The 18,160-nt window shown below is 36.8% G+C and overlaps 1 protein-coding gene across 12 annotated transcripts in view; it reads right to left on the bottom strand.

The window, feature by feature from the left end:
* Positions 1 to 18,160, bottom strand: part of LOC120623596 (MAP kinase-activating death domain protein) — a 52,567-nt gene that overhangs the window by 23,271 nt on the left and 11,136 nt on the right. For 4 of the 12 annotated variants that reach the window (XM_039889642.1, XM_039889643.1, XM_039889644.1 and 1 more), the window contains exons 7-30: positions 17,533 to 17,783; positions 17,016 to 17,268; positions 16,019 to 16,145; positions 15,533 to 15,565; positions 12,638 to 12,729; positions 11,796 to 12,006; positions 11,269 to 11,427; positions 10,956 to 11,166; positions 10,745 to 10,846; positions 10,568 to 10,662; positions 10,159 to 10,347; positions 8,809 to 8,973; positions 7,854 to 7,988; positions 7,523 to 7,576; positions 6,371 to 6,571; positions 5,882 to 6,056; positions 5,139 to 5,326; positions 4,249 to 4,407; positions 3,421 to 3,688; positions 3,186 to 3,313; positions 2,133 to 2,255; positions 1,264 to 1,411; positions 641 to 978; positions 182 to 323 (exon numbers count right to left, since the gene is read on the bottom strand). In XM_039889642.1, coding sequence (XP_039745576.1) covers positions 182 to 323; positions 641 to 978; positions 1,264 to 1,411; positions 2,133 to 2,255; positions 3,186 to 3,313; positions 3,421 to 3,688; positions 4,249 to 4,407; positions 5,139 to 5,326; positions 5,882 to 6,056; positions 6,371 to 6,571; positions 7,523 to 7,576; positions 7,854 to 7,988; positions 8,809 to 8,973; positions 10,159 to 10,347; positions 10,568 to 10,662; positions 10,745 to 10,846; positions 10,956 to 11,166; positions 11,269 to 11,427; positions 11,796 to 12,006; positions 12,638 to 12,729; positions 15,533 to 15,565; positions 16,019 to 16,145; positions 17,016 to 17,268; positions 17,533 to 17,783 — 3,947 coding nt within the window. The remainder of the gene's footprint in view (positions 1 to 181; positions 324 to 640; positions 979 to 1,263; positions 1,412 to 2,132; positions 2,256 to 3,185; positions 3,314 to 3,420; positions 3,689 to 4,248; positions 4,408 to 5,138; positions 5,327 to 5,881; positions 6,057 to 6,370; positions 6,572 to 7,522; positions 7,577 to 7,853; positions 7,989 to 8,808; positions 8,974 to 10,158; positions 10,348 to 10,567; positions 10,663 to 10,744; positions 10,847 to 10,955; positions 11,167 to 11,268; positions 11,428 to 11,795; positions 12,007 to 12,637; positions 12,730 to 15,532; positions 15,566 to 16,018; positions 16,146 to 17,015; positions 17,269 to 17,532; positions 17,784 to 18,160) is intronic. The other 8 variants (XM_039889647.1, XM_039889652.1, XM_039889654.1 and 5 more) reach the window with 6 other exon arrangements.

Below are 18,160 nucleotides of genomic sequence, written 5' to 3'. Positions count from 1 at the left end.
ATGTGTGCAATGTGAAGGTATGTGTTTCCCCGTGTTAACCCGCTACCATCTTAACCTGAATCATCACTAACCATCGAGGACAGAACCACCGGGGAGATTGAAGATTGGAGATTGAATTGTGGAATAAAACAACCATCTAGTTTGTCTACGTACTGCAAAATATACGTGTCAGTAAGGTTACCTTGCGTGGAGCGCAGTACGAGGCCATCATGTCGAACTTCCATGAATCGCAACGCGCCAGTCGCGTCGCCTTCATGCACAGTGAACGTTGCGCGCCGCACCGCACGCGAACCCAGCGTCTTCAGACTTATGTCGTTCCCATGCTAATGATTTACAAAGGGTGCATTCTATTTTCAAATGAGCTGTTTTATGCCGAGCGTATTCGCACGTATACGCGCATTTTTAAATTAGTAATTTTCCTAAAGTGATAACTTCGAATACATACCTACTTAAGATACCTACCAGTGAATAACATATAAAAAATAAAGGCTAATTTCTAAAAACTTGAGCGAACCTAAAACTAAGTATTTTAGTCAGTTTGAAAGCATTGTCTTAATTTACTTGAAGATGTTCTAAAACTGCTTTATTTAACAGGGCTATAATGCAAATAACTTGACAATAGTTATAACTTTGAACTTACCAAATTGTGAACCACGTCGAGCAGATGATTAACTTCTTGGCTGTACACTAAGCCAATATGACTCTTAGCCAGTAACCGTCTTACTTTATTCCGAATTATGTCCGCTTCCACACCGAATAGTACCAACGCAGCAGTCAAATTATACAAAGCAGTCGACAAAAGCCTGTCTTCTTCGTGCTCAAGGCGTTTCCTCTCTGTCTCGCTCAAACACTTGTAACGTTCCATCATTTCGTTCGGACCTTGATCCATACCAATCATATCCCGCTCTTGGCTTACTGCATCAAGGAATGCATCCTCCCAAAACTGCATTTGGTCCCATAGATTCGATCTTTCTTTTCCTAGAAAATTTACAAAATTTATATATTTTAGTGATCGATTATAATTGATCGATTCTTTAAAATAAAAAATCAATAATGCAGCAAGCAGTTAGAATTAGTTATTATTGATAAGACAGATATTGTAAGGCTGTAAGAGACAATACTTCTCATCTTAAAAGTTTTATTCGATCATGATTGTCAATTTATTACTTATTTATTTTATTTTGAGAACGAACGTATTAAAATTCAGAAAAAGGTATATTTTCCAGGTACAAAACATAGGTAGGACATCAACATCGAAATTACCTATAAGTCCCTGAAAGAGGTAAGTGCGTGCTGTTTCAGGCGAGGTGAGCGGTGAGGTTGTGGGCACTCCTGCCATTGGACGCCCGCTCAAGGACGACTTGGACGAATACGCACTCCCAGGCCGACCTTTGCTGCCTGGTCGTTCCACCTAACAATATCACATCATTTTATTAAAGTGGTCGCACAAATACTTTGGAAGATATTCAGGACGATCCATATAAATTTCTGCTTCAAAATACTTCATTCCATTTTTCACCAAACACTAGCAAACATACATTTCACAGCGCAAAATTTAGCTAAATGAAAGTTAACAAAGTATATTTAAAAATTATGGGAGTGGGTGTAAACATAAATGTAACAACAGAGTTGCCAGCATTATTTATTTTCGTCAAACACAGTACAGTATGCGTGATCTAATTTGATTGAGTAGAATAAATCACGAGTGTGTGTGTGTGTGATTGTGCATCTTATGTTCTGGGCAATCTGTACTACAAAATAATGCTGACTCAACAGGCTGAACGCACACAAACCAGAACGCACCACGGGCAAGCATTTTTTACTCTTTTGTCATGCGGCGGAAAAACTTCTGTTTTGGTGTATTTGGTATCCTCGGCATATATACTTTGCATAGTTGTGCGACAACGGGCAACGCTTGTTTTTTTTTAGGTACAAAATAATTTAAGACGGGTCTTTCCTGCTACCCACAGATGTCCACCTTTAATGTGCACCGACCTTTGTAGTTTACACAACACGGACAAAACCATAGTGCTGAAAAAATACGAGTGTGCGCGTTCTAATTGATGTGTGATCATAGAAGAATATGGGACACTGCTAAAGCAAACATGAATCTACACGGGACTAGGACTTACATTGAGGAACATGACATCAGTATCAGAGAGATTAGACTTAAAAGAGGCGCGGTGGTCGATAAGAGTGGCGCGGTTTGTGGTGATGGACCCGCTGTCATCCGGCGAGTCCGAGGACGCTGCTGCCTGCGCCACAAACACACCTTACCATCCACGGAGCCGGGAACATTGACATAACTACTCTCCAACATAGCGTAAAGCTTGTGCTATGAAAGGGTACGACAGTTACGCAACCGGAGGATTTGAACGATCTATAGAACTTCAGCCTGACACCTTTCGGCTATTGAGCTTGGCCTCAATAAGGCCTGCCGACACCAATAACTTAAAGTCTCTAAAACTAATTTTGAAATTTGAATGTCAATCTTCATAGATACCATAATTTTAAGTGTAATTTTAATTTATTTTTTTACACAAGTTTTGATATAAGTATATAAATTTCATGACTAGCGTCGTTCAGAGTTCTTCACACAATTAATAGTCAATTCATAATAAAAAGAAAGGTCATACGATTTGCGTTATTAGCTGAAGCACACAACTTTTCCATTATGAACATATTTCCAGGGTCTACCAATAGATAAACTATCTACTTAATGAATATAATTTACGAAAATTAACTTTTACATAAATACATCCATTTTCCAATTTTAAGTAGCCATGCGTTAGAAGGAGATGTTTATGTTGGTATAATGGACAAGAAGTTCCAGCATTGAAGACTTATGACCTTCGCACACTTTATTGACTCAACACCAACATAGCATTGCAATGTGAGCTTTGTTTCTATTGATATAACACTTGGCTAACGCGTGTTCTATTGCGTATTGCGTAATCTTCGTATTCTACTGGCAGAAATATATTGTTTTTTTTATGACTCAAAAACTTAAAGCTCACATTCCCATGCTTTAATTGCAGCCAAGGCGGTGTTCCGTCGATACGGTGTGCGGAGGCCATGTAAAAACCACTGAGATTTTACATTTTTTATGTCTACCATGCAGTATTTACTTTATAAAAACACATTAAAACATTGATTGCACTTGCATTTTATTGTGATATACTTACATCTGAATCGAAGGACGATAATTTGCTAAATAGAAGATTCCTTTTCTGATTCAACATATCTTTGAATATCTCGGTTGTACTTTGTGTTTCAGCCGGACCCATATCTGGATAATTTACCACAGGCACATCTAAACAAATATAATACAATCTCACTTATTTATATCCTTAGTAACGTTGATTAAGCTGCAATATAATGTGTAAGTATAAAACACTTGTAGGATAATATTTTGCATACCTGATGACGAACTTTTTCTGGAAGACTGTGTTGACGATGGTGTTTCTATATCTTGTCGCCCATAATGTTCCGATAGAGCAGAGCCCGCCATGCCACCATGCTCTAGCCCAGCTACTTCTTTGCTCCAATAGTGAGTGTGTGCCATCTCCGCTAGTTGGAAGACTGAAGCCATTCCACCGAGACCAAAGTTGGAATAAGTAAGTTCTAAACCGTGAACAACTGCCTGAAGGACTTTCAGCATCCCTTTCCACACTGGCTTGCTGATAAACTGTAGATATGACGCAGTACATATTAAAGGATTTATTGTAGAATAAATAATAGAAAGTTAAAGATGTGGTAGAGATTAGTAATTTTGGGGAATGGGTAATTTAAGTACATTTTAATTATTCACGGCTGAAAAATAAAATATATAAATTTGCTGTTAAAAGTAAAAACTTATTTTGCCAAAATGCAGACTTTTTCAAGCTTGATAATCCTTCCTGATGTTAAAATTCCCAGCAGTTCTCCGTCATGTACGGAATAAATTACTCAATGGCGATTTGTATGAACTAGCTTTGGAGAGTCCAGACTGAGACTCTTCAGATCGGAGAATTTGCAATCTAGCTTTAAAAATTGTCTCATTATTTTAACGCCATCCAGTGGATTATGTGTGACACTATCCTTATTGAAGTATACTAAACATACAGGTGCTGATTATTCTGATATGCGTGAACACTAAATATAACTTTCTCCAAGGTTCAGGTAGTGTAGCCTAGAATGCTCTGTAGCATGACCTTATCGTATACTTAGTTTGACGTGTCATTAAAGGAATATAATGTTAAAACTTACTGCATCATCTACTTTGTCATTAGGCGACGTCTTCCTGTTGAAATTCCTATTCAGTTTGCTGAGCACCATGTTTCTGTACGATTCGTCCTCCATTAGTTTCTTTAAGCGATTTAGTTTAAGCCAACCTACGCCCTCGCCTTCAAGAGCGTGTTGAATTAACTGTAACCCAACAATAGATTTCATGAAAATGAATATTATATCAAGAGAGTTGAGAGAGGTAAAATATTGTTAATGAATTTATATTCTAATTGTCAGTATAATGAATTTCATAAAACAACATAACAGTGTTAGTGTTACGCCAGAAATTAATAATCAATCATACATTTTTGATGGCAGATTGAATACTCTTCTGGAGTTTGCAGATAAGCCAGATTATAGTGCATTCGGCGTATTGACCGTATACGACCTGTATATAACCGAAAATTTCCAAGCGCCATATGCAGCAACGTTAACCTATTACGGAAATATAACGGATCAGAATAAACGGCAGATAGAGCGACGTTTGGATTAGCTACATTTTACGACAGAATAAAATAGTGAAACACGAAAGGTCTTCCTATCATAACTGAAAGCATTATTATTATAATATTGTTGAAGTTTTGTTTCTGAATGCATAACGCGGTATTAATTTAAAATCATAATTTATTTGACTTTCTATTAAGATTCTAAAACAAAATGTCAACATTATTAAAATAATTCTACTAAGGGATGATACTTAAGGGATGGTGGTAATCCTCCCGAATTGGAATCCAAAGCGACGAAGAAGGAAAGTGGTCGGCATACGGTTCTAGGAGGTTAAGCTGGTTAGAACACCATAGAATGAGGCGAGGGATTCAGCTCAAATCCGCCCGCAAGTCGCACTAAAGACACCTTTATTAGTTCCTACTTACATCGTTAAGGAAAGCCTGGTTTTCACTGTTGGCGGATCGTGTAGTGGGTTGCGGCGTAGGCGGAGTCGGGGATGAGTGACGTATGAGCGGAGAACGCTGCACGAGGCCGCGAGCGCCTTGCGAGAAGGGTCCGAAAGTCGCTGACAGTGGGGCCTGCGCAGGCGTCTCCGCGGGTTTCGGTTGCCTTCCTAACCACGACATCAGAAAAACGGTTCCTTTATATATAACTCTAAGATGTGTTTCTATTTGAAGTAGTCGTAGAGCTTTTTGTGATAGAGCTTGTCTGGGGAAGTAGGTACTACCACTATGTTTATTTTTACCGCTAATCAGCGCAGGGTCTTAGGTTGATGGGCACCAGGCGGCACGTTGTAGGTGTTCCTTGCACGCCCTGCGACCTGTTGCTCTGTTTTATGAGTTGGGTAGAATGGTTCTCATACAAAACATATAGCCCATTAGGCAATGGCAGGCTTTCTCTCGACACATATTGTATTTGTTGAGAGAAAGCCTGCCACGGGTGGGCCATCTGCTTTGTGCGTGAATTATGCGTATAAAATAAAATAAATTAATTTTTTATTCAGCTACAGCAACTACAGTTTTTAGAAGTTACCACAATGTGCCTTCACAGATTTCTAATTTTGGAATGACGTGTAAATATTGGTTGTTGCCTATCCGCCATGTTAGGATATATAATGAATCTTTGTTGTTCACTACGTATATCAAATACACTTTGTGAATTCACATACCTTTTGATCCAAAAAAGTCGCTAAACATGCTGGATGTCGATGCAGCAAGGCCGTTCAGATCAGAACTAATATTAGAAAAGAAATCTCGATGGGTTGTAGCCAGCAAATTTGTTGTCTGTAACGCTGTTGAATCTCTTCTTGCATTTTGTCCCGCAGATCCGTCTTGGCTCTCTCCCTTTGAAATAGGAAATGTCAGGTTTGATAAGGTTAATAAATTATTTAGAGATGTGGCAATAACTAAACTGTTATTGGTGAGTTTCCTAGCATTCTATATTAATTAGACGAAAAAATTGACATACTATGAAAATTAAGCTTAATTTGCTTTACTCCGCGCAGGAGAATCTGTACGGTGTAATTTATAATTTTTTCCATCTTTATACTTCACACCAAACAGATCTTGTAAGGCAATTTACTCTCTAAACCGGAACATGCTAAGGAGATGTTGACTTTACAATAAACAATTGTTTAATAAATACATACAGTAATCACCTTTAATAGACCTTTCTTCGCAGCAACTTCCTTGGCGCTCTTTGTGAGATCTCCAAATGTTGATTTACTAACGTACGAAAGGTCTTCGAAGGTGTTTTTGCTCACAGCTGTAGCTGTCTTACTGGCCTCTAGTGCGGATTTCGACGCTTCTTGCACACTCTTCGAAGCTTCTTCGGCAGCTTTCTTAGCGTGTAGCGTAAGCTGGGAAAATATCATTGATTCCGTTACAGATCGTCAACGAATTAAATTCGAACGAAGCTGTCTAACTTTAGCAATGAATAGTTTAGACATTTTGAAATGAAACTATTTTAAGGCTAAGTATAAAAATATACTTTTGTAGTAACAATTTCCTACCGCGTCAAATGGAGTGAGCATAGGGAGCAATAGAAGTTTTAAAAATCATCCATCGATCGTGACATGCATATATCAATAGGCTAGCCCAGCCTACATTAAAGCCTATGTTAAACCGTGGCCTTCGATCTGCGTCTTTAGCGGCGCTCTTGTTTGCGTCTAACTTGCGACCAAACATAAAAGTAGCTATTTGAGTAAGTCTTGTGATTGCTATTGGACGCAGTTGTAACGCCACGGCGTGGTATTGGCTTAGCTAGAGAATTGCCCTTGACTGGTTTTAAATTAAAGTTATCAAATAAAATAAACTTTCGTTTTATTTTTAAAATTAGCAATTATAAATTGGATGAGTTACATGTTTATTTTTATAAGTAAGTATATCATTATTCAATAAGAAACATCTTTTGTAATTTTTTTAGTATTACCTATATCAATATCTAAGAGTAGTTTGTTGGTTCGTGTACCTTAGTATACATTCGTGATGATTAATGAATGTTTGAATATAGCAATACAAAATGATAATAAATTCAAAATTTCTCTTTTTCTATAAAACCATAAAGTGAGCTAAGTAAGTTTAATGCAGTTACATTACATATATTCTTAAATCTATTTTCTACTGATGCAGAGTGCTTTTGCCTCTATGGTGTAAATGATACCCCTAATTATGTATGTACGTGGAATATCTATGTAGCGGCTTGGAAGATATCTATGATATTGACTACATGTAGATGTAAATATTAAATAGGTGCTGCAAGTATGGCTTTCTACAAGAAAATTCCTTCGTTGCGCCATCGGTAGAGATACCTTGTCAAAAGGCGCAAAAATATTCTTTTCCTCCACTTGTGCAACTTTTCCTTTCTTGAAGGTTTCGGATAAAATAAAACAAATTAAAAAATATTATACAATTGGTGTGTCTATTCATTACCTCGCAACACAATTTGATAATTAAATCAAAATCGGGCCGGGCCACTGCAACCAAATATAAAGACTTATCCGATTTTGGCCCGAATCTAGTTTTACAACCGTTTTTTTTAAGCCACATATTCTCCTTGTACTATTTTAATGCAAGATTATAAATAACATAATCTGTTCAATATATTTGTATGATAAAAACAGTAATGGGATGGACATTAACCTTGTCCATATGAGCTAATAATCCTTCCTGACTGCTTTGACGTGTGGTTTCCCGCACAAGTTCCTTTGCTTGCGCAGCAAACTGTTCGAGGAGGGAAGTCTGTGATGCCTGTCTCGATACACCAGCGTTTGAACCCTAGAAGCAAAGACGTTAGTTAAGATGTTATTATAAGAACGCTTAAAGTAGAACAAAAATGTAAAAAACAGAAGTATCAGAGAACTATAACTTAATACGAAAAGCATCTATCTAATTACATATTATACTCTTATAAATAGATAAGTGTAAAATCATAATTGGTAAAACTTAAATAGCATACTATTTCATACGTGATACTTTGGGATAAGTGAAGAGTACTGAAAGTTTAGCTGTAGAATAATTGGACGTAGGTAAGCAAAAATTATCCAATCCACAAATACGATTCAAGTGCAGTTATATATGTAATATTGCGAGGGAGGGTTGACGTCAGGCAGACCATAATAAAAAAATATCCCAAACCAAAATAACAAGTCTGTCTTTCAAGTTTGAACAAGACATGTTGTGCTATTGATAACACACAACGAGGGATATATGCTTAAACAAGAAGAAGTTATTTATATCTAACAAGAAGATATCAAAGGTCGATGCACCAACCTGCGTTGCAACGGCATGGTACCCACCACACTGCTTCAATGCGATGCGCTCTAAAACCATCTCTAGGAGTGAAAAAGCCTGTACCCAACAGTGACAATGATAGGCGAATATTGACGATGATTATGAAAGGTCCATCGGCTAAAACTTTAAGTCAGCAGAAAACTTCATAGATAAACATGTACACCACGTTAATATCAACACAAGGTACCATCTCATTAGTCATAAAATATTTTTGTCAATAGTACGAATCCAAATTAAGATTTTCAGAAAAATAACTTAAATGTGGTTTGATCCCTTTTTGATAAACTACGTCCAATTGTAGTACCTTGGGTCTTGTGCTGTGCTGTGAGGGCTGTGCGGCTTGTGATTGCGAGGGGTGGTGCGGCAGGGGGGCGCGGTGGGGCGAGCGTGGACGCCGCGACGCCACGGTGGCGGGGGTCGTAGTCGAGTTGGAGTCCGACTCCAACCCTAAACTGCCGCTGTCCGTGTCCTATTTGACAACCCCACTACCATCACCAAGTGTTTAGGTAAACTGTTGCTAAACGACTTGTATTATAAAGTAGTTAGAAATTAAATAACGACTACCTCTTAGTATGCCCTTGTTTGTTTGTCCTTCCTTCACGCCCTAAGTAGGCGACCTAACAACTTTGATTTTTGGCATAGAGTCAGTAGAAAGGACGCAGTGTAACATAGGTTATATTTTATCCCAGGAAAATAAACGGTCTTCACACAATAAAAAAAAAAACGCGGACGAAGAACGCGGGCAACAGATATAAGTTTAAAATATGCATTCAAAAATTTAAAGTACTGAGCAAACTCATGTACTAAAATAACCCAAAATTTTTGAAGGAAACATTATTTTAGGATCAAATTGCAATGTGAGGTAATAAACTTTTTCTATAAGTCAGTACGTAGTTACTAAAACGCATTAGCAGAAATGGCTGAAATGACCATGATTTCGGGGCTTTAACTTTAGTTTAATATTAAACACAATAATTAATGGTATAGCTTGATAAAACTAGCATTGTTAAATGGTCAGCGGAGAAGTCAATCTATCTTTAGTTTTTCCATAAGTGATACTAAAGCCTACCAGATTATTTTAGAACGATATCTATTCCTATAGTATATATATATTGAAAGAATGCTTTCCTGCCAGATCAAAATTATATCACTCTTTTTTTTTAAATAAATATTTCGCTATATTAATCTTTATTCATATTATAAAAAGTAAAGCAAAACAAACATCCGTTCAAAGTTTAAAAAATTTTGGATGGATGTTTGTTACTTAATTACGCCAGAAAGGCTGCACGGATCCGGATGAAATTAAGGACATAGATAGATTGTACTCTGAAATAGCGAATATGCGAGATTTATCTTGGAAAATGTATGGGCTCCGTGGGATAGATTTGTTTTTTACAGAGAAGATAGAATCGCCTTTTGCATAGAGGAAATAACATACACATAAAAAACGAAGTCGCGGGTAAGTATAACATAAATAAGAAAAAATTATGTATGCTAAAACTGCGCAGCTATGTCAACTGTTATCTTCTTATGGTCGCTTGTTATTGGTATATGACCAACTCACAGATGTCAGGTAAACATTCTTCCAGCGGCCGGATTTTATTTTAGCGAATCACATACCAGACATGAAGAAATATATATAAACTTTAATTACACTCTTTTTCACAGGTGCCGGTTGACTATCAGTCACATCAGGTCTATCCATGGCTCCTGGAACTTCATCATCGGATAAATCGCTGTGTTCTGAACTGGAAGCAGACGGTGATGGGGATGTAGATTCCCGACCCTCTCTTCGGGGTACCTCTTCTTCTCCGAACATTAGAGACGAAGGAGGAGTATATACCTGTAATAATTTATAAAAGGATTATCTTAGAATTTAGTATGCAAGTTCCCGCTCCGTCGACGTTAAATAAATTAAAACTAATTGAGCCAAAGCCAAAATGCATGATGATTGTATTTAATTAACTTTACATGTACGAAAGCACTTTTTTTTGCATAGTTTGGTTGATGCGCAGGAATTAATTGGTTATTTAAATAATGAGGTTAGAAAACCTATGTCATACCGTTTTTGGGTCTAATGAAGACGATAGCGTCATTGGAACTTGTATAACCGCGTTATAGGTCTCGCCAACTACATGTTGTTGATGAGCATTTCCTCCTGTAGATTGATAAAATAAATAAACATGAAAATAAATATTTTTTAAAAGAATTGATGAATTAAAGTTTAGTTTTAAATGTACCTGGTGATAAATCAGAGGAGGCCATTTCAGAAACGAAATCACTCAACGAAGAATACGAGGAACTTGTACTTTCTGCAGCTTCTGAGTCTGATCCACTCTCATCTGCAATTGGAAAAGTTATTGTTTTATGAACATTCCGATGACGAAAATAATAGGTAGATGATTGCACTTATACAACTTTTATAATGAATTTTAATTTTGAATAAAATACCTGTAGGCTGATTTTCTAGTCTCTGAAGCTGTCGCAATGCGCCGTTCAAGGAACTTCCGTCGTCCCAAACAGCAAATCGAATGGGCTGGAGCTGGTCGGCAAACCACTTGGGTTTGTCTCCGATTTGCCGAGGGTCAAATACACCAGTTTGTACTCGTAGGAAGGCCACGTTACATGGCGTTAGTGACCACTCTGCTAAGAATTCTACTGCCTAAAATTAAACATCATAGCGTTTTAATAACAATAATGATTTGTAAATTTACCCGAAATACTTTGTTTCGGATTTTTTGGATGTTAATAGTGCTGTACTCACCTGCGTTCTAGCGAATTTGTTCAAAAAAGAGCTAGTTCTCGGTCTTGACCTCAAGAAACTATTGATCTGAAACGCTACTACAGGGCGTGGATATAGGCGCAACGTACGAGTATGTTCCATGAAATTCGCCAAAATGTTCTGTGAGTTGAAAAAACGCACCTGAAATATGAATTATATGTATTATTATCAAATACGGTAGTTAAAATTAACAATATCTGTTAAGTATAATGCCCAGAAATCAAGAAGAAGAATAACTTATTTAATAAAGTACTGACAGAATTAAGATTAAAGCGATAATGTACGTGGTCAAACCAAATCAATCAATCAATCAATCAACCAATCAACATGTTGCATGTACAACAGATTTATAAAATAGTGCTTCAATTCGAATTTTAATTTTGCATTTGGATTGTGTTTCAGATTGTGCCTAACCAGGATTGGCCAACATTTGCACCCTAGACTGTTAGACCGTCTAACAGGGGAAATATACCTTAGGAATTCGCCTATTTGCATGGCCTTGTACTTACCATAGCAACTCTAGTAGCAACGTCCACGGAGTCAACGTCGTTGCCATATATGAGAGGGTTAAAGGGCTGCGGAGGGGAGTGGGGCGATTGCGATGAGTGCGGCGGCTGCGGTGACGCAAGCGACAGTCGCTGCGTGTGTGCGCTGCCCACGGAAACACGCCGGCTCTCCGGCGTGCTGTGTGAACCCTCCCTGAATGAGGCTGGTTGCACTCTACACCGATATAATGCCAAATCAGTTGCTCTATTCCAAATTACGGGAGCATTTACATGATACAGCATTCAACAGTGAGAAATACTTTTGAATTTAAGTTGGTTTAATCTTGCCTCCTTGATCATGATTGCTATTGATGGCGAGATCCTTGATTAAATTCCAAGATCGGACGATAAAATATACTGTTAGGATTTTGGTTTTAATTCTACCTCAGGATTCAGTGCCATCTCGGAGTCAGGAAATTGACCTTGGCCTCTAAGAGCACGTTAAAATTTTGGTCAAGGCTCAAAAAATTTCGTCCTGCATAGCAGAAACAATACAGATAATATCGAGATTTCATGGTCGCTGACTTGATTAAATATTCAAGTAACTTAAATATTACTTGACTTACTTAAGAAAAAACATCGTGAGGAAACTTGCATGCCTGACAGTTCTCCACGACGTCCTCAAAAGCGTGTTATGTGCACCGATTTGCCGCCGGTATTTTTTATAAGAATAAGAAGTTTAAGACTACGGCTTAAACTCCTTATTCTTATTCTTGGAGCAGACCCGTGGCCTGTAGTGGGTTGATAATGATGATGATTTTGATGACTATTCATATTCAAATTCATTCAAATTTGTCGTAACTTACTTAAGAGTCGCTCCTCCGACGCTATCTCTTCTTGAGGGCATGAGTGGTGCGGTGGCATGCTCAGCAGAACTGTTGGTTAGACTGCTTAGGGCCTGATCAACAAGTAAAAATTAATTATAATAATATTATTAGTTACAATGCTTCAACATTAAGAATTGCTCAGTGAGAATATCTTTATTACGTACACGTATAAATGAAAGTATATTTTTTTTATTAAAATTTATATTTTACACTAATTTCCAAATTTCAGTATCACTGAACAATTCCATTTGTACTATATTACTTCTTTAGCGAATAACTACGGGCGCGCCTACTATCCAAGGACTTTATTTTGTTTATCATTATTATTATCAATACTCAAAATTTAAGCTACTACATACATTCCTCTAAATACTACTTAATGTTTCAAAAAAACTTCGATTATAAATGTAGCCTAAATTTTAATATTTCACACATTTCATGGTACGACGTATTGTCTATTTAAAAAGAAAACAATTGACAAATATATAATAATAGGTACCTATAGATTGATCTCGTAACGAAATAATCATTTCTCATAAAAAACTTAAATATATCTCTTCTATATACTTAGCTATACTGTGTATTTTATACTGCTATTTACAAACTGTAATAAAAGTGTAAATAATTTTCTTTTAACATATTATTATTATTTTTCTTAACTGTTTAGGTTAAGGAATACTTCTTATTCACAGCCTGTGGAAAATAAGTATTCATTAACGGTCATAAAACCGAAGAATTGGATTATAGCATATTAAATTTAAAGCTTAGGTACTGTAAAACTACAACACTGGCCATTACCTTTAAGTGACACCCAACTCCCACGTAACACACAATATAAAAATAAATCAAACGAGAACACTTTTACAGAAATGTGTAAGTACTTAATATTTGTTGCATGCTAAATATAATATATTACAATTTACGATATTTATATTCATGCTGCATATCAATTTAATCTCTAGGTTACTTAACCGTTATGATATTCGTGGGCGTAAGCTGTCATGACATCCCATAAATAAATATTTCTGCACATCCACAAAGTATAAGGCGCTGCGCAAACAGACACTTTTTGACACTAGAACGATGTCTAGCAATTAATAAATAAATAATAATAAATATATTAAATATATTACGACAATACACACATCGCCACCTAGCCCCAAAGTAAGCGTAGCTTGTGTTATGGGTACTAAGATGACTGATGAATATTTTTATGAATAATATACATAAATACTTAGAATATACATATAAACACCCAGACACTGAAAAACATTCATGCTCATCACGCAAACATTTTCCAGTTGTGGGAATCGAACCCACGGCCTTGGACTCAGAAAGCAGGGTCGCTGCAAACTGCGCCAATCGGCCGTCGCAATTGCAACTAGACACAGTCTCCAGTTTTCTTGTTCCACTAAAACTTTGCCCGTAACTGCTCGTTAATGTTAAACACCTAAACGGTGTTCACGCACCATCGTACCGCAACGCCAGACCAGAGAAAATTAAGTAATTATAAATTTTCAAATTGCTAATAAATTGTCAGGAATATAACCAGGGATCGCCCACTGTCACCACTGCAACAGGAGCGGCCTTGAAAATTGTAAATTCAAAGTGTTTTCTCATCGCCACATAAGGCATGATATATCATATAATACATTATGTTATAATGTGCCTTATGGACCTTCCGACGAAGTGCTAACCACTGTGTCATGCCAGTAAATCGTAAAAAAGGGGTTGCTTCTTCTTTAGATTAGAGACAATTGGACTCTAGGTTACATGCTTCTTTCTCGGTAGTTTCACGATATATTCTACTTGTCGTGACTCGTGTGCACAAGTAAGTTTAAACTCTTCTAGAAATGCTTGTGTCTTCAACTGATGATATTAATATTAAATACATAATACTAAAACTTACTAAGTTGACTGGCAATTTCGGTAAATCAAGTGGAAGCGACTGGATTCCAACTGTGTCTGCGCGCGCAGTTAGTGGTTCATTTAATACTGATTGTATAAAAATAAAATTATTCTAAGGTAGCTTATTTCCAGCACAAGACTCAAGTGTATCTGTGTGCGCAGTACCTACCTTACATGCTAAACGATGCAATAAAAACGATGACTGAAACTGTGTAACACATGAAAATATATTTTAGATATACTGCATGATATCCAATTTTAATATATGCATTAGGTTAACGGCTTACGCTCATTATATCGGCTCAACGCCAACAACGACTCACTTAAGCAATGAAATGAGAGTTTTATGTTCTGTGGCATACTTTTGTTTAAAGTGTGTGACACGTGGTCTACAAGTGGTCCAACTACTGGTACAGACATGTAAAAATTTTTCTTTTTGTCTTTTTTTTTTCAATAATAGCTAAACCTTGCAATATAGCGGGATATACTATTAGGGGTATATCAGTTATATGAGATCCACACCCCTACGCGACATCTTACCGGAAAGCTAAATCGCTTGGCGGTATGTCGGTGTTTGTAGGAAGGTCAACCTTCCTAATGAGAGATTAATAGTTCCAAAATTGTCCAAAAATAACACAAAGCTCACATTCCAATGATTTTATTTGAGTTGAGTCGATTTTGAGTCGTTGATATGTGCGCTTGCCATTAGATTATATTTAACTATATTAATTACACTCATTTCAGTAAAGCTTTTATTTTATATGCCCCCTCTTAGAGATAAAACAATGTGTTAAATTTGGGACGAATTGTTTCTAATGCATAACCGTATATAAGTATACCAAATTTCTGTTTTTGTGTGATTTTTTCTAAAAGGTCGGCACATGTTTTAAAATTGCTGGCACAAAACTGTTTAAAATTTGTGATTAAATAGTCAAATTGTGCAATGTAAAAATAGTATATATTTACACCAGTTCCGGCGGTTCCCATGACTTGCATAGCCTAGCGAAGTAGGAAAAAGTGAGTAGAATGTTAGTGGAATTGAGACAGTAAGGTAACAGACAAGTTTCGACTAAGATATAGTGTGAATGTGAAAACGTCATCCAAGTGAATAATAGGTAATATTTTATTCACCAAATGCAACAATGCGATGTTTATGAAAATCAATCGAACTTTCTATTTCTAAGATTTGCATTTGAATAACAAAATATTGCCGTAGTGAAATATACATATCAAAGACATATGTATCATACCGTGGCAAGAAAATACACACATTGTTTGAAACTTAAATCTAACAAGTGAAGGAAGATATAACATTATGCGTATAATAAAAAAACAGCTGCCACAGTTAGCAACACGTAAAAGATAGGAATGCGCACGAGTCGCGTGCATTATAAGTAAAATTGGTGATAACATCAAGATATCTCAAATCCGGGAAACATTTAGTATACCCACCTGTTTTAAATGATTTTTTAGGACCGAGCTTTCCGGCTCCGGCAATGGTGGCAAGTCTTGGTCGTTGCCGGTGGGACACGTCAGTTTGGTTGCATCTAAATCTACCACCCAAATGTCGTCTGGAAACCTACAAAGAAGAAAACACTCTATCCTTACTAATATTATAAATGTGAAAGTGTGTTTGTTAGTTTGTCCTTCCTGCACGCCCTAAATATGCAACTAAGCAACTTGTATTTTGGTATAAAGTTAAGTGAAGAGGTCTTCCTCTTGACTTAAAAATATATATAGCAAAATAGGCTATATTTTTATCCCAGGAAAACAACTATTCCCACGGGGATAGTTAAAAAGAAAACGCGACTAAGAACGCGTTCTAGTTGAACAACAATGAAAAAATTAAGCTTCATTTTTAATTAGTACAACATTCATTTATTTTAATAATTCCAATAAAACTAGCCCTTGATCCACCGGATGAAATGCAATTTCATCCGGTGGATCAGTATCAGGTGAAGTGGTAAGAGATTCTAAGATGGTAGCCGGCTAACCTATTAGAGATATGGCAGTTACGAGTATATTAAGCCCATACACCGAATCGGTTCCAACGTGGCATCGTATCGGAATGCTAAATCGTTTGGCGGCACATCTTTGTCAGAAACGTGGAAACAACACCAGACGAGAGTAATCAAACTCAGAAATTAAATATTCCGAAATTGCTAAACATTATTTAAAAGACCACAGTCACCACTGAACAGGGGTGATCTTCAAAATTGTAAAATCAATAATTTAAGTTTTCGCAACCCCTCTTCTTTCCGCGGGTCTCGTATGGGGCAACTAAGGGAACATAACAGAGAACGGGTAGCAGCGTCCTCTTGCGTTTACCATACACTGCGATCACCAACTCGTCTACCAGCGTGGTGATTATGGAAAAACCCTCATGGGATAAGACTCAAGTCCAACAGTAGACTGTTACAGGCTTTTGATGAATAAATTGATAAGATACCTGAAGCTCTTCTTGTAGGTGAGAAAGTTAGCCGGGATTCCAATGAGAAATGGCGTCGGTGCCAGCAAGAGTTGTTCAGCGCAGCTCATACAACTTGGCAATAGGGGTATTGCGGGGAACATATACTCCAGTGGGTACAGCATCGACACCAGCGCCATCACTGACATCGACAAAGCATTGTAGTCCCGCGACTGTACCACTACTTTATTCTCTAACATGATCAGTGTTAGAACTTTTAAGCATGTGTCGACCCCTAAAAAATAAAATAAAATTAAGTTTATTCAGGTTTAAGTACCTAAATATTTTATATTTGTTATTTTTTAAGCGCCATGTTGGTAGACTCCACATTATGTAGAAAGAGGACATCCAGATCAAATTCAAAATTTATTTATGTTAAGTCGGCATACTGCAATCCAGGAATCGATATAAAGTTTAAAATCTCGATACTAAAAACAAAAGCCGATGAAGTATTAGCCATCATCTAGTTAATAATAATACATAATTAATACAAACTTACCGAGTAACTCTAAAGGTAGATGTAAAGGGAAATCCACGAGCGTAAACCTGGTATGGTCTGGCAACGCAAAAACTAGGGGTGCATGAGCCGTGGGCGATAAAACTTCGAGTTCAAGGCGCGTTTTCCCGGGAACGGGCACAGGCGCCGATAGCAGACGTAGAATCCATGTTTCTATCTCTTTTACATCGTGAACCACTATTGTTGGTGTGTTATCGTACGCTTGGCCCGTTAAAACTGACCATACCGTATCTCTGGTGAAAGCAAAATTTATATTAGACCCGCATTCCTTATTTTAATTTCCTTGAGATAATTAAGCATCAATCTCAAAAGTATAAATATATATAAAAACTCATTAAACTAAATAGTTTTTGTTTTAGTATGAAAAAAATGGTGGAATATTATCACTTTTCTAAATGTTTTAAGCATCAATTTTTTTTTAAATTTTTTATTTATTCTGGACTTTTCTTAACAATAAGAATGTCAGCTCCATCGTTCCCTTTACGAAAATTAATTCTTCCTTCTTCTCTTATCTTAAATTAAAACCTAATAGAATTCTGGCTACCTCTGAATAAGGTGCCGCCAGGATACTTTACTTTTTTGATTCATTTTAATATTTACATATTAATTG

This window comes from Pararge aegeria, chromosome 5 (genome assembly GCF_905163445.1).
Source record: "Pararge aegeria chromosome 5, ilParAegt1.1, whole genome shotgun sequence".
In the NCBI taxonomy this organism is placed as follows: domain Eukaryota; kingdom Metazoa; phylum Arthropoda; class Insecta; order Lepidoptera; family Nymphalidae; genus Pararge; species Pararge aegeria.
The sequence above is the reverse complement of the archived record's forward strand: the minus strand, read 5'-3'. Positions and strand labels throughout refer to the sequence as shown.